The sequence below is a fragment of the Hyperoodon ampullatus genome (genome assembly GCF_949752795.1).
Source record: "Hyperoodon ampullatus genome assembly, chromosome: 18".
Taxonomy (NCBI): domain Eukaryota; kingdom Metazoa; phylum Chordata; class Mammalia; order Artiodactyla; family Ziphiidae; genus Hyperoodon; species Hyperoodon ampullatus.
The window spans coordinates 13,576,712-13,591,490 of record NC_136931.1 but is presented as its reverse complement, the minus strand read 5'-3'; the positions used below and the strand labels follow the sequence as shown (position 1 = coordinate 13,591,490).

The 14,779-nt window shown below is 52.1% G+C and overlaps 1 protein-coding gene across 1 annotated transcript; it reads right to left on the bottom strand.

Moving 5' to 3' along the window:
* Positions 1-1,199: 1,199 nt before the first annotated feature.
* Positions 1,200-14,039, bottom strand: CLEC18C (C-type lectin domain family 18 member C). The gene is made up of 11 exons (XM_079724283.1): positions 14,013-14,039; positions 11,554-11,793; positions 5,914-6,011; positions 5,373-5,494; positions 5,088-5,195; positions 4,520-4,612; positions 4,024-4,130; positions 3,304-3,433; positions 2,835-2,931; positions 1,823-1,914; positions 1,200-1,346 (listed from the first exon to the last, which is right to left on the bottom strand). Exons 1-11 carry the CDS (start codon positions 14,022-14,024, stop codon positions 1,309-1,311), a joined length of 1,137 nt encoding a protein of 378 aa, XP_079580409.1. The 5' UTR covers positions 14,025-14,039; the 3' UTR covers positions 1,200-1,308.
* Between the last annotated feature and the right edge of the window lie 740 nt (positions 14,040-14,779).

The window sequence follows — 14,779 nt, the reverse complement described above, 5'->3', positions numbered from 1 at the left end:
CGAACCCGCATCCCCTGCATTGGCAGGTGGATTCTTAACCACTGTGCCACCAGGTAAGTCCTGTTTAACTTTTTGAACAATTGCCAAACTATTTTTCACCAGCTGCACCGTTTTACATTTCCCAGCAATGTATGAGGGTTCCAACGGGTCCCCACCCTCATCAACACTTGTTATTGTCTGTTTCGTTGCTAACAGCCATCCTAATGGGTGTGAAGTGGTGTCTCACTGTGGTTTCTATTTGGATTTCCTAATGACTAATGGTGTTGCACATCTTTTCATGTGCTTATTGGCCATTTGTATATCTTCTTTGGAGAACTGTCTATTCAAGTCCTTTGTCCATTTAAAAATCATTGCCCTTTTGATAAATTCCTTTTCTGCCATGACTAGCCAGAGCTGTTTCTATGTTTCTATTGGCTGCAACCAAGAACCGTGACTGATCTGCTTCTCCCAGTTCCATGGGCCCAGGCCACACTTGTACTGATACTTCCAACCAGCAAAGCAACTCAATGTTCGCACATAACAGTGTGCATTCTGGACACTAATGGTAGCACCTCCCAGTCTTGCACCTGCCTGGACTCACCCTCTCACCACTATAGGGAGAGGGAGGAGATGGGGCCATAACAGACCCCAGTTCAGATTATCACAAAGAAAGCAGAGACATGTCGAAGCAAGCATAATTAATAAAGGAGGAGGTGTGAACAGAGACACAAAGCTGACAGAGGCAATGGTGAGAGGAGCTGGAAATGAGGGATGCAGACAAACAAGGCTTCTAAATCTGTGCATTATTCAGGACTGAGAGTCTGAAAACCTCCAGAGGGTGGCCTGGGTCATGTGGGTGAGCAGGGATGGGACCGAGGTGGCTAGGAGGAAACCAGTCTTCCTGGCATCATTCTGGGTTGTCTGAATTCCCCTTCACAATGAGCATTCACAAGTCCAGCTGATCCATAACTTAGTTTAATCCTTTGTGGGGTGCATCCTGGGCAGCAAGGAACCTCTGTCTGCCCCAGAGGGTCCAGCCCAGATGGAGAGTGGTCTCTTCTGACCACTGCCCCAGACTCCTGTTTCAGTGCCTAATTAAGACCCATCTTCCCACTCAAAAGCAGGCTGGGGGACCCCGGGTTCCCCTCCTCCTATACCGGGCTCCCCATCAGCCTCACTTGTACCCCCCGCCCCGCTTCCTGCAAGGTCTGAGGCCTCTTTGGCTGTTGGGCCTGCAGTCCTAGCCCGGCCCTTGTTCTAAACAGGTGGGCAGGAGGGCAAGTAGGGCTGTGCCTCCAGGTGCTGGCAGGGGAGAGGCCTGAGTGAGCCTCAGGGCCCTGGGTCCCACCGGGAAATGTGCTCCTGAGCTGGAAAGGAAGAGGACAGGACAAGGGTCAGTGACAATCCAGGCAGTCCTGGGATGGGGACCCTGCTGCACTAGGTCCAGAAAAAGCCATGATCCCACTTGCAGCTCCAGATCCTTCTAGCAGGTGCTGCTGGGGGCTGATTCTGGTAGAGGTCTCACCTCTGTCCCCACCATAGTTCACTGTGCTCTAGGGAATCAGGGAATGCTGAAGAACCCGATGGGTCCCCATGTGGCAGCTTTAGTGACAGGAGGAAAGGGGCCTTGGTGAAATCCCCAGCCGGGCTGTAGTTCTGGTCTTGCCCCTGCGTGGCTGAGCCCAGGCCAATCTCCCTCTCTGTGCTTCAGGGGCCTACAGGTCCAGCGAGGCCCTGAGCAGGATGTCCTCGTGGCCCTGTGTGCTCAGACACTCTAGACTGTTCATCTGGATATCCCCAGGGGACAGGGACCAGAGGAGGGGAGCCGTGGGAAGGCCCTCACCAAACTGGCAGATGTAACGGTTGCGGGTTTTACAGCGCTGGTCGTTCCAGTCGAAGGCGGCCGATGCCTGCAGTTCCACACAGTTGCCAAACCTGCCAAGGTTGTCGAGTGCTCAGGGTGGAGGAATGAAGTTATGAGTCCTTAAATCCTCCCCCACAGTGGGCCACCTGCATCTAGGGAGGTGCCTCTTGGGTGCCCCCATCCCACATATGGGGCTTCTGGGAGCCAGCCCCAGCCCCAAGCTCCATGCCTGCTCTTCAGAGCACTGCAGCTCCTCTCTTCTCGGGGTGCAGTGGGGACAGCTCCACCCACCGCTGCAGCCCTCAGCCATGCCTGCCACTGCGGGTGGGGGCAGGGGGGTTGGAACAGACAGGCCCACATCTTTCCTCCCAGCAGGAGAAGGTATGCCTGGGGGCCCACCAAGCCAGCTTCCTCTAGGGATGGGCCATGGGCCTGGGCATAGCTGCCATCAAGGAGGTCAAAGGAGAACTGGGCGGGGTATCTGGAGCCTTGGTGGCCACACAGCCTGACCACCTCCCCCCTGCCCTGGGCATTCCTGGGCTTTGAAGACCAGGGCTGGGCCTCAGTGCAGGCGGGCCAGTGGGCAGATGTGTGCATGAGTGGACGCAGGTGGGTGGCCAGCTAAGGAGGGCAGGATCAGTGTATTGATACAGGCAGAGGGGGCACGGTGGGGGGGAGGGATGGAAAGATAATAGAGAGATGGAGAGACAGCTGGAGGGATGATGGGGACCGTGGATGGATGAAGCCTTCTTGGGTTCCCTCTCTTTTATGTGAGCCCCTGGAGGTCAGGGATGTACCTCATCTCAGCACTGGGCCCACACCCAGCTGTGCCTGCACTTCCTGGCACCTGGGCACCAGGTAAGGCCCAGACCCTCAGGGCGCTCAGCCAAGCAGCAGGCAGGGTGGAGGTTGTTCAGTGGTGTCTGAGGGCTCAGCAAGCAGGCCCAGGTGAGAAGGTGGGCCCAGGGGAGGGAGGGCACCCCAGACTCACCCCTGGTTGTCAGGCTGCCCAAAGGCAAAACTGGTGAAGGACTGGTGCTCCCCGGTGGTCCAGCGGAAGGAGTCCTTAGCGGTCTTGTAGGTGAGCCCTGAGCCACAGCAGCCAAGTCTGGCCTCACACTCGAGATCCCTGGGCCCCACTGGCAGCCCAGGCTCCCTGCGATGAGGGCCTGAGCCCAGAGCCTGCTGCCCAATGCCTGTCGACCCCCAGCCCTTAAGCCCCCTTCCCAGCACTTCCAGCCCCTCTGGTGGCTCTCCCTCCCTTCGGCTCTCTCTGCAGGGAAAGGAGTCACCAGCCTGACTACTGGCCCCATTCTGGGCCCCAAGCCCTCACCACGCCCTTACTGCCCGCTGGTAGGTGCTCTGGGTTTCCACGGCCCAGATTCCTGGAGCAGTGTGAGGCATCCCAGCCCCACACTCACTGCATCCCTCCCCCCTCCACCAATCAGCCAGGCACTCACCGATCCAGAAGTTCCTGGTCTCAAAGTCATTGTTGGTCACCTCGTTGGTGGTCTCCAGGCGGCCCAGGTAGAAGGCGAGGATGTCCTGCACTTTCTGGCTGTCAATCTGGGCTAGCACCCCGCCCTTTCCCTGTAACCCCCGCTCCGGGTCATGCTGGCCCCAAAGCTCAGGCCAGCCCTTCCTTTCCATCCTGCCACCCACCGTGGCCAGGGATGTCCAATCTGTGTGCTGGCCGGGCTGTCGTCAGCCCCCCAAAGCCTCCTGCCTCTTAGAGCAGAGTCTGCCTTCTCTTCCCTGCCCACAGCTCCTCTGTCAGGGTCCCACCCTTGGAAGGGTTTTGTTTCACCTGCTCAGTGTCTTTAATACATTTGAATTGGTTGCCAACATTAATAAATTGAGAGAGCTCAGTGAAACTGAGTTTCTGGTTCTCTTGGAAAATTCCAGGTCCTGGCCTCCCTGAACTTGCATTCCTGCCTGGCAGCCAGCAGCTCGAGCTGAGTCAGGATGGCCCCTTAGATGGGGGTTGAGTGGGGCCTTGTCCCTGGGTCCCTCAGCTCATTAAGTGATCTCCTGGCTTCCATGGACCTCTGAGTTGTAACCCCGGCTTTATACTAAAGATGAGAGTCAGGAGAAGTCAAAGGAATTCATCTCTTAGCCCAGGGTCCCTCTGTTAAGAACCCAGGGGGTTGGTCCCTGGGAAGGCAGGGGCCAACCATTACCTGGCATTTCATCTTGGCTCCATAATAGGTGTCTGCCTCTGAAGACACCATGAAGCAGTCTCCATCGATCCTCAGGTCACAGGTGTGGAAGGGAAAGTGCACCTTGTCTGGGGGGAGGGAAGCCTGATTTTGTGTGTGGGCACCTCAGAATCATTACCCTTCCGGTCCTGCCAGGATGTTAAGCTCAAGGTACCCCTTCCTCTGGCCACCAAGCAGGAGAGGGGGTTGGGGTCAGTGGTGTGCTGGTAAATGTGTAACAACCAGCTCTCCCTCAAAGAAAAAAGAAGTCTATGATTTTAGCATTGCCATTTCTGTGGTGGTGTAAAGACCCCCACCATGGCCAAGTTCAAGCTACCACTGTGACGTCACTGATCGGGGAATGGGGAAGAGGTGCGTACGATGGGCTCCTGTGAGCTGGTCCGAGCCGGACCCAGCACCAGCTGAGGGGGTCCTGGGAGGGGCTCGTCTTGTCAGGGGGCTTTGCGGCAGGACTCACTGGCACACTGGGCTCCCCCATAGCCAACATCACAGACGCAGGAACACTCCTCTTCCCGGAACCGGCCGTGCACGCACTGCACGCTGCACCGCACTGCCAGGATGGGGCAGGGGAGGGGACGGCACTCAGCTGGCAGCCACTGGGCCCCAGGCTGCCCCTCACAGGCCACGGATGTGTGCAGAATGGCCGACCACAGCAAGAACACCCCCCGCCCCCCAGAGATGGAACCCATCAGGGCTCCCAGCCGCTGCCACATTTGGCATCTTTGGTTTGATCATGTAGAGAGATGCAAATCGGGGTTTGGGAGTGGACCTGCTCATGGTCACAGAGCTGGGGGGGTGGGGGACAGTGGGAAAGGAATGCACTTCTGGATCCTGATACTGTCCTCCTCCCACCATCCCAGAGCCTGAGGGGCCGATCTGATTTCACTTTGAATTCCCTGCACAGCGCAGGGTCTGGCAGACCGTCGGTGCTCAGTAAATGCTTATTGGATGAGGATATGCTGTGCGAGGATCACTCCCTGGGTCCCCCCGCGTGGTCACAGTCCAGAACTCCAGGTGCCCCTCACCTTGGCAATATCTGCCTGTGTAACCCGGGGGACAGTGGCAGTGGCAGGTGCTGAGGTTGAGATGTCCGTGGTTCCGGCAGCTCATGCGACATGGGTTCCTGGGGACCTCTGGTCGGATAAGAAGGAAACGCTGAGAGGGTGCCTCTCCCCGGCAGGCCAGGCAGGTGCCTCCCTGAGTGCTGAGGGCCAGGGCTTCTGGGACAGTCCCTCAGGATGCTGCCAGCCTCCTCCAGGATCACCAGATCAAGCTGCCCCAGCCAGAGGCAGGCAGGGTGGGGCACTTACCACACAGCCCCCCTGCGTGGTCCCAGGCTTTGAAGCAGCCCGAGACGCTGGCTGTGCAGAGCGAACACCAGGCGCCCTTCTTGTAGGGGACGATGGTCTTCCCGTTGACCTCCCAGTTGCCTCTGTGAGAGCAAGCAGCAGAGGCTAGAAGGGCCTGGCCTTGGGCCTTGCTGCCTGCCCCACCAGCCCCTTCAGCTCCTTCCCGCCCAGCCAGGAAGGCAGGGAGCTGGGTGAGACAGGGAGACTTCCTAGGAAAGAAAAGATGATCTCCAAACTAATACTGGGCAGATGCCCTGGACGCTGGGTGGTGCCTCCAGAAGGGGCATCTGAGAAGAAGCCACATTCTGCGTGGCCAGAATCTTGGGTGCTGCCCACTGCTGCACCCTCTCCCTTTCCTCCTCCTTCCCTCTCCCAGCAGGGGTGAAGACCAAGGGGTAAAGGCCTGTGGATGGGTGGGTGAGTGTCTCACCCTGGGTGACAGCATCCCCTGCCCCGCAGCCCAGCAGGGGATGGCAGGGCAGCTGCCATGGAGGAGGCTTACCCGGGAGAGTAGGCACAGACAAAGGCTTCCATCTCAGCCTGGGCCCCAGAGCAGGGATGCCGCCCACAGCCCAGCTGGCTCGAGGTGGCCCACACGAGCTGCAGGAGACACAGTGGCTCAGAAACCCTCTCATGGGCCCCCTCCACTCCTAGTCTGGGGACCAGCAGCCTAGATGATGCTCTCCTGGGAAGGGTGGACACAGCTCTTGCCCCAAACCAAGCAGATAAACAGTTTTGTCACCTCCCTGGGGACCCCAGGAGCAGTAGCTGTGCTGGGCAGGGATATAAGGATGGGTGGGAATAGTCTAGAAAGGACTTCTGGGTCGGGAGGTGAGGGTCAGCAGATACCCGAAGGGAAGGGAGATTGTGGGTAGTGGAGGAGAGTGGGGAAAGAAAGACTTGGACATCAAAGGCCTTGTGATGACTGAAAAAATGGCCACAACCCTTCACTTCTCCCGACAGCCCCCTCTTTATAAAATGTGGCTTTGCAGTTCTTTGCATCAAGAGGAGGAATCTCTTTCCCACACCTTGAATCTGGCTGGCCCTGTGGCTTCTGTTGGCCAACAGAATGCAGGAGAAATGATATTGAACCATTTTAAACCTAGGCCTCAGGAGACCCTACAATTTCCACTCATTCTCATAGAACTCTCATGCTCAGCCACCGCGTGAACAAGGCTGCTGGAGGTTGAAGAACCTTATAGGGCAGAGATGAACCAGTTGAGGCCACTCTAGACAGCCAACTCCCAGCCAGCGCAGCAGCTGGCTGCAGTTGCAGGAGTGGGCCCAGCCAAGACCAGAAGAAACTGTCAGCTGAGCCCAACCCAAACTGCCAAGCTGCAGAATCGTTAAGATGCTATATTTGGGAGTAGTGCATCATGCAGCAACAGCTAACAGATACAGGTCTTTAATAGTATTCAAAACTTAGATTTAGAGTTTTAGAATCGGTGACAACTTGGAAATAACACAAATGGTCAATACACAGGAATAGCCAAGCAAACTCTGGTAGCCACTAAAAATGACCAGCATGAGGCAGGGAGAAATGCACATGTAGTCATACCTATGTATCCAACAATTAGAGAATATGCATTCTTTTTAGGAGTGCCTGGAACTTTTGCAGACACTGACCCCTCACTAAGCCACAAAGCAAGATTCAATAAATACTCAATAACCAACATCCTACAGGACACATTCTATGAATTCAATGCAATAGAATGTAAAGGAAATAATTTACTATTATTATTAATTAAATTTTTTCAAAAAATTTTTTGGCTGCATGGCTTATGGGATCTTAGTTCCCTGACCAGGGACTGAACCCAGGCCCCGGCAGTGAAGGCGTGAAGTCCTAACCACTGGACCACCAGGGAATTCCCAAGGAAATAATTTAGAAGTAAGTAAAGGAGAAAACATAGTTTGGAAATTTAAATATACACTTCAAAATCAAAGACAGCATCATAATGGAAAATAGGAAACTCATAGACCTAAGTGACAATGAAGTCACTAAATTCCAAAACTTACGGGATGTAGCTAACAAAGTTTAGAGGGAAATTGATAGCTTTAAAGGCATATACCAGAAAAGAAAAAGGAGTTAAAATTAATGAGTTAAGAAAGTAGAAGAAAGAAAATAATAAAAACAAGGGCAGAAGGACTTCCCTGGTGGCACAGTGGTTAAAAATCCGCCTGCCAATGCAGGGGACACGGGTTCGATCCCTGCTACGGGAAGATCCCACATGCTGCGGAGCAACTAAGCCCATGTGCTACAACTACTGAGCCTGTGCCCTAGAGCCTGTGAACCACAACTACTGAGCCCGCGTGCCACAACTACGGAAGCCTGTGCGCCTAGAGCCTGTGCTCCGCAACAAGAGAAGCCACTGCAATGAGAAGCCCGCACACTGCAACGAAGAGTAGCCCCCGCTCTCCTCAACTAGAGAAATCCCCGTGCACAGCAACGAGGACCCAACGCAGCCAAAAATAAATAAATAAAAAAATAAGTAAATTTATTAAAAAAAAAAAACGAGCAGAAGTTAATAAAAAGAAGAATAAGGTTGTGGATGGGTGGAAAAAAGAGAGAAGGAAAACAAACAAAAAGCTGATTCGTTAGAATAAACAAACCTCTGGGAAGACTGGTAAAGAACAAAAGAGAGAAGGCACAAATAAATACAATCGAGAATTTTAAAAGGACATAGCTGCAGACACAGGAAACATTTAAAAAATCTGTTTAATTCTAGTTTAAAATCTCTGTTAAATAATTAACAGTTAGGACCAACAAACTGGAAAATATAAAATGGATAGTTTCCTAGAAGATAGAACTTGGCAAAACTGTTGCAAGAAGAAATCGAAAATCTGAAATGATCTACGACCATTTCTAAAAGTTGAATCAGTAATTAAAAATCCATGGGTACATACACATGCACACAAAACAATAAAAAAATAGAACAAGGCCCAAATAGTTTTACAGGACAGTTACAGCAAATATTATAGAAGCTATTCCAGGAAACAGAAAATGAGGCAAAGCCTCCAACTCATTTTATGAGGTTAATATAAACCAGATGAGGGTAGTATGAGAAAAGAAAAGCAGAGGTCAATTTCACTATCAAATAGCATTTAGGAAACCAAATATAGCAATTAATTAAAAACAGCAATAACACACACACACACACACACACACCCTACATCACTTTATTTCGCATCACATCATATATACAATGGAATACTCAGCCATAAAAGAGAATGAAATTTTGCCATTTGCAGCAACAAGGATGGACTCGGAGGGCATTATGCTAAGTGAAATAAGTCAGAGAAAGACAAATACTGTATGATCTCACTTATATGTGAAATCTAAAAAATACAACAAACTAGTGAATATAACAAAAAAAGAAGCAGGCTCACAGAGAGAACAAACTAGTGATTACCAGTGGGGAGAGGGAAGGAGGGAGGGCAGTATAAGGGTAGGGGAGTAAGAGCTACAAACTATTAGGTATAAAATAAACGACAAGGATACATTGTACAACATGGGGAATACGGCCAGTATTTTATAATAACTATAAATGCAGTATAACCTTTAAAATTTGTGAATCACTATATTGTGTACCTGTAGCTTATATAATACTGTACAACAACTGTACTTCAGTATAAATAAATAACTAAATAAATATGAGTCATGAAACCGTGAGCTGATAATTGTTGAAGCTGGATGATAGGTAGATGGGGGTTCATTATATCACTTTGCTTTGTATATATTTGAAATTTTCTATAATAAAATGTTTAAAATATGTGACCAGGAAGATGTAGGGTCATGTAACAGCTTTGTACACACACAAAAAAATTATTCATGTATTTCATCACTGTAAATAGTTAAGGAAAAACCTTGTAATTATTTCAATAGATGCACAAAAGGCATTTGATAAAACACAAAACCTGTTCATGACTTTAAAAATCCTTAACAAACTTAGATTAGAAAGAAATGTCTGTAACCTGATAAAGGCTACTTATTAAATTCATATGAAAGAATCAGGAGAAAGAATCAAGAATAGCCAAGAAATTTTTGAATGATAATAATAACATGGGGGATTTTCCTGTCAAAACTTTTTATAAAGCCATAATAATTAAAGCACATATATGCAGGAGTAAACAAAAAAAGCAACAAAATAGAAGAGAGAACTCAGAAACAGACCCATGTGGATATGTGAGCTTGGTATATGGCTGAGGTGGCATTAGAGTCTGTGGGGGAAAGATTCAGTGCTTAATACAAGAAGTAAAAAAAAAGATAAAATTAAATCTTACATCACTAGATGGCTTAATGACTTCAATATGAAAAAAAGGAAAACATTTGAACTTTGGAAGAAAATACAGGAAGAATATCTTGCTGATGTCAGAGTTGAAAAGGATTTCTTAAACGTGATACAACAAATGGATGAACTATAATGAAAAATTAGAAAATTGATTACATTAATATTAAAATCTTCTGAAAGATTTATCTTATAAAAGATAACATAAACAAGAGAAAATACAAGCCATATATTAGAAAAAAGTATCTGCAACCAATATGACCAACAAAAAGTACAAAGAATATAGCAAAGATGCTTACAAATTAATAAGGGAAAGATGAAATTAACAGGCAATGAAAAGAACAGAAAAGAAGCTCAGTCCCACATGTAATCAGGGAAATGCAAACTAAAAACAGAATGAGGTAGCATTTCACAGCCTTGAGTTGGCAAAAATTAAGGAGCTGACAATGCTCCTTAATGAATAGAGTAAGAATGGGGAGTGAGAACTGGTTTGTGGGCAGGAGTAGACTTGGCGACATCACTTTGGCAATAGCTACTAAGGTTGTAGGTGCGTGCTCCCTCTGACCCAGCCATTCCCCTTCCAAGTGTGTCCTAGAAAATGTCTGGACACATATGTACAAGGGGACCGGAACTAGGATTTATGCATTTCAGTATGACTTGGGATAGTAAAAAAAAAAAAAAAGTGGAAGTAACCTAGATGCCTGTAAATTGCAGTTTATTCATAGTGAATCACACATGCATGCTCGGATCAATGGAAACAAATCTTACAAATGTGGTCTGAAGTGATAAACACAAATTGCAAAAGGAGATGTACAGAGAGAGCACTTAGGTAGGATTTAATAACACACAACCTACTTGCACAAGTAGAAAATGTATCAAAACCCTTCCACGTGTAGTAAAGGTATTAAAACATGCTTGGGGAAATTCCCTGAGGGACCAGTGGTTAGGACTTGGTGCTTTCATTGCTGGGGCCCTGGTTCCATAGTGGTCAGGGAACTACCATCGGCCTAAATAAATAAATAAATAAATAAACAGGGAATTCCCTGATGGTGCAGTGGTTAAGAATCCGCCTACCAATGCAGCGGACATGGGTTTGATCCCTAGTCCGGGAGGATCCCACATGCCGCGGAGCAAATAAGCCCATGCACCGCAACTACTGAAGCCCACACTCCTAGAGCCCGTGCTCCGTAACAACAGAACCCACCGCAATGAGAAGCCCGCGCACCGCAACGAAGAGCAGCCCCCACTCGCCGTAGCTAGAGAAAGCTGGCACGCAGCAACGAGGACCCAACACAGCCAAAAATAAATAAATAAATAAATTAATTAATTAATTAATATAAAAATGTTAATGTCATGCAAAAAAAAAAAACCAACAACCCACTACCCTGCAAGTTGACACATAAAAGTAACCATAAAAAAAAAAGAAAAGAAAAACATGCTTGGGATTTTGCCTGTGTTTTCCAGTGCTGGATCCTAGTACATAAACGATGCCAGTTACAGAGAAGACATTCAACAAACTTTGTTGAGGGGGAAAGAAAGGAAACAAGGGGTGTTTTACCTGGACTTCAGCAAGGTTACCTCTGGGGAGGGACAGAGGAAGGGCAGAAGGAGGGCTTACGCTTAGTTTTGTTCTTTTAAGAGATGAGAAACGAATACAGTTAACATTTTCTAATGCTAGGTGGTGGGTAAGAAGGCGTCCGCTACTTGATTTAGGTTTGAAATATTTCATATTTAAAGCTGAAAAAAGTAAAACTAAACAAATGGGAGGAAAAGCAACCACCAATTTTAGGACAAACTGCAGACCTCTGAACCAGCCCAGCAGGGCAGGGGCCTCAGAGCCGGTACCCGGGCCTCACCTGAGTGTAGTGGGTGCAGGTGGCATTGGGGGCACACTCGGCCGCTGCCTGGCTGTACTGCTGCCCCTCTGAGAACCACAGGCCCACCACGTGGATGAAGGACGCCGAGCTCACGGGCAGCAGCTGCACATTCCAGCCCACTTGCGGGGTAGCCCGGGGGACAGAGGCTGGGCTTGGGGCTGGGGCGCCACAGAGGGCTGCCCTGGTCTGGGCCTGTTGGGCTAGGCTCTCGCTCCAGTCCTGGGGAAAAGGAGCACAAACAGCAACATCAGCAGGGGGCCCCTGGGCCAGGCCTTAGTGATCCAGCCCCCCCACCAGCACATCCAGAGGTGCTGGTCCTGCAGAGAAGAGACCCCAGCCCAAACAGGGGTCCTGCTTGGCTGCTTGAGTGCTCTGAGCTGCTTTCACCGACTTCACTGGGGCCAGGGAAGGTCAGACAGGACCTGCAAGGGGCGCTCCAAGGTGGTGTTGGAAAAGCACCTGCCCTGTCTGGACCCCCCACCCAGAGCCCGGCTCCACCCAGGACTGACAGCTTCCGTCCTTCTGACTCCAGTGGCGGGTACCCTCAGGCCCCGCCCACTAAGGGGGATGGGTGTTCCTGGGCGCGAGGTGCCAGCCCACGTGATAGGATGGGCCTCTGCCGTAATTTTTCCCGTCTGGTAATGGGAGCCCTGGATAGTGCCCAAGCCTTTCAAACTGGTTCCGTGTTAGGTAAAACTGACCCTGGCCATTGTCAGAAAGGCTCCCTGTTGGCTTCCCTTCTGTGATGCAAAAAGTCGCAGCAGCCATACCGCTGTGTCTTATTCCCTAAATCTGGTTTTGGAGTACACAGGGGCACCAGCTGGGAGTCAGGACCAGAGAGGGTGTAAAAGGTCTCCAGGGCCTCAGTGCTTTGGTCTCAGCAAGCAGAGTTCTCTGGAGTGGGCCTAATCTGCTCTTCCCACCATGTACCAGCTGCCCTTTTCCCTACCCCCATCCAACAGCTCCCCGTCCTCTGAAACGGGGGGCTCAGCAACCAGGATGACATGTGTTACCCGATTGTCATGCCCTGGTCCAGCCCAGCCACCTCATTCCAGCTGTGTGACCTCCAGCAGTCTCCTAGTCTCCACGAGACTCAACATACCCTTCTGTAAAATGGAGTAATAAGGTGGGTGTTCCCTGGTGACCTAGTGGTTAGGATTCCGGGCTTTCATTGCCATGGCCCAGGTTCAGTCCCTGGCCGGGGAACTGAGATCCTGCAAGCCGTGTGGCCAAAAAACAAAACAAAACAAACAGATAATAAGGTACCCATAGGGTAAGATTGTGTGACGATTAAATGGATGCAGAGAGAAAAGTGCTGCACTTAGGGCCTGACCTGCAGCAGCCGGGGCAGATGGTGGTTGTGATTTTACTGCTGGTGGGGACTGGAGCTGGGAGCAGCGGGGACTGCGTGGGGCGCCTCAGCAGCCCGGACCACCCCCAGGGGCCTCAGCCTCCACTGGGGTGCCCAGGGCCAAAGCTGTGGGTGTGACAGAGGCTGAGTGGTGGGGCTCCACTTGCATTTTTTATGAAATGCTGTTTTCTACGACTTTGGCGACAGGGCCATGGGAAGTGTAGAAACTGACTGGAGCAGCCTCAAACCAGGCACTAGGGCTGGGAGTGTGGGGATGAGAGCCAGGACCTGGGCCTGAGGAGGGGCAGAGCCGCCGCCGAGCAGGGAAAGGGGGAGCAGCGACCCCCCTCCTGCCCACCCCACCCCCACCTCCTGGGAACCTGACCCTGGAGCTCTCAAGGTCGCCACCGCTGCGCCAGCCTCGGAGGAGTTTATGGGAAGCAGTCATGGGGAACCCTGCCTGCCCCGCACTGCCCCTCCCTTGTTCCCTCGACTGTTACCATGGGAGGGGGCAGCTGGGGTCCCATACTACGGGGCCGTGTTTCTGGGCCCTAGGATGACACCTCCAACCCTGAAACCCCGAGGGAGTGGTGGGAAACCCTATACCCCGCTCCCCGGCCCCCAGTGAATGAGCTGGGAATTGGGGAGGGGGCCCCTCCTAGTCGCCTAGACAAACTGCTGAAGAAGCAGTGGGTCTGGTCACACACAAGCCTCACCCCTCCCACCCCCAGCAGGATGCTTCTCCCTCCCCGACTAGCCTCCCATCCCGCTGGGACTCTTTTGTGATGCTCCTCTTTCTTGGAGGAGGGGACCCCAGCTCTTTCCATGGCTTCTGGTCTCCGGGGCAACGGGAAGGGATGCAGGGAAAAGCCCAAGGACCGCCTTTCTGGGGGAGGAGGAAGCAACGGCTCCCCTCCACCACCACCCCGCCCCCCGGCAACCAGGCGCGGTCCCAGAGCGGGCAAGTTGGCTGGCCGCCGCCCCACTCTGCCAGGGGAAAGGGCACCTGGCACTGGCATGGCCTCCTCAGTCTTCAGGGTTGCCCCTCCGGTCGCCCCCTTGGCCAGCCCAGGTTGGGGGTACTCACCATTCTCTGCATGTTGGCTGCAGGGGGGTGGACCCGGCTGCGCAGGCGGTTGTGCAGGGAGAGGATCAGGAAGCTCTCCTTCTTGCTCAGGGCTGGGACGGGAGACACGGTCAGGCCACCCGAGCAGTGGGACCCGGGCCCGGCCCCTGGGCGGTGGGGCGGGCGTCACCACGGCAAGATGAGAATGCAACCCTGCACTTATGGAACAAGACCTGAGATGGGACAGGACGATGGTGGGTGTGTATGGGAGGACCCGGGGCAGAGGGATGGGGGGACAGGGAGAGGCGGAGGAAGCAGTGGGGCTGAGACGTAGGCGTAAAGGAGCCTTAGGCTGAGAGCTGGGGGTGGGGTGATAGAAGGGAATGGGGGCCTGGGGGCTAGGTGTGAAGAGGGGTCCAGCCCTGGGCTCGCAGCGGTCCCTCTGGCTGGGGCTCCTCTCGGCCACTGAGTCTCTTCTGGGGTCCCTGCTGCAGGCTCCCAGTGTTCTTCCGTCACCCCCAGGCCTGGGCCCACTCCCCTTCATCCTCTGCCCCAGTCCCAGCCGCCTCCATCCATCTCCGGCCCCTGGACTGTTCGAGGGTGGCTCTTTAAATCACACCAGCCTGCCCAGGGCTCAGGCCTGGGAACTGGCTTCCAGAAGCCCCCTGCGACCCTCTGCAGAGCTCATAGCTCCTCCACTTTTTCCTCACCCCGCGGCCCCTTACCTCCAGGCACTGGAACCTGCTTCTCCTGTAGCTGGAGTGGGCGCACCTCTGCCCAGGTCATGC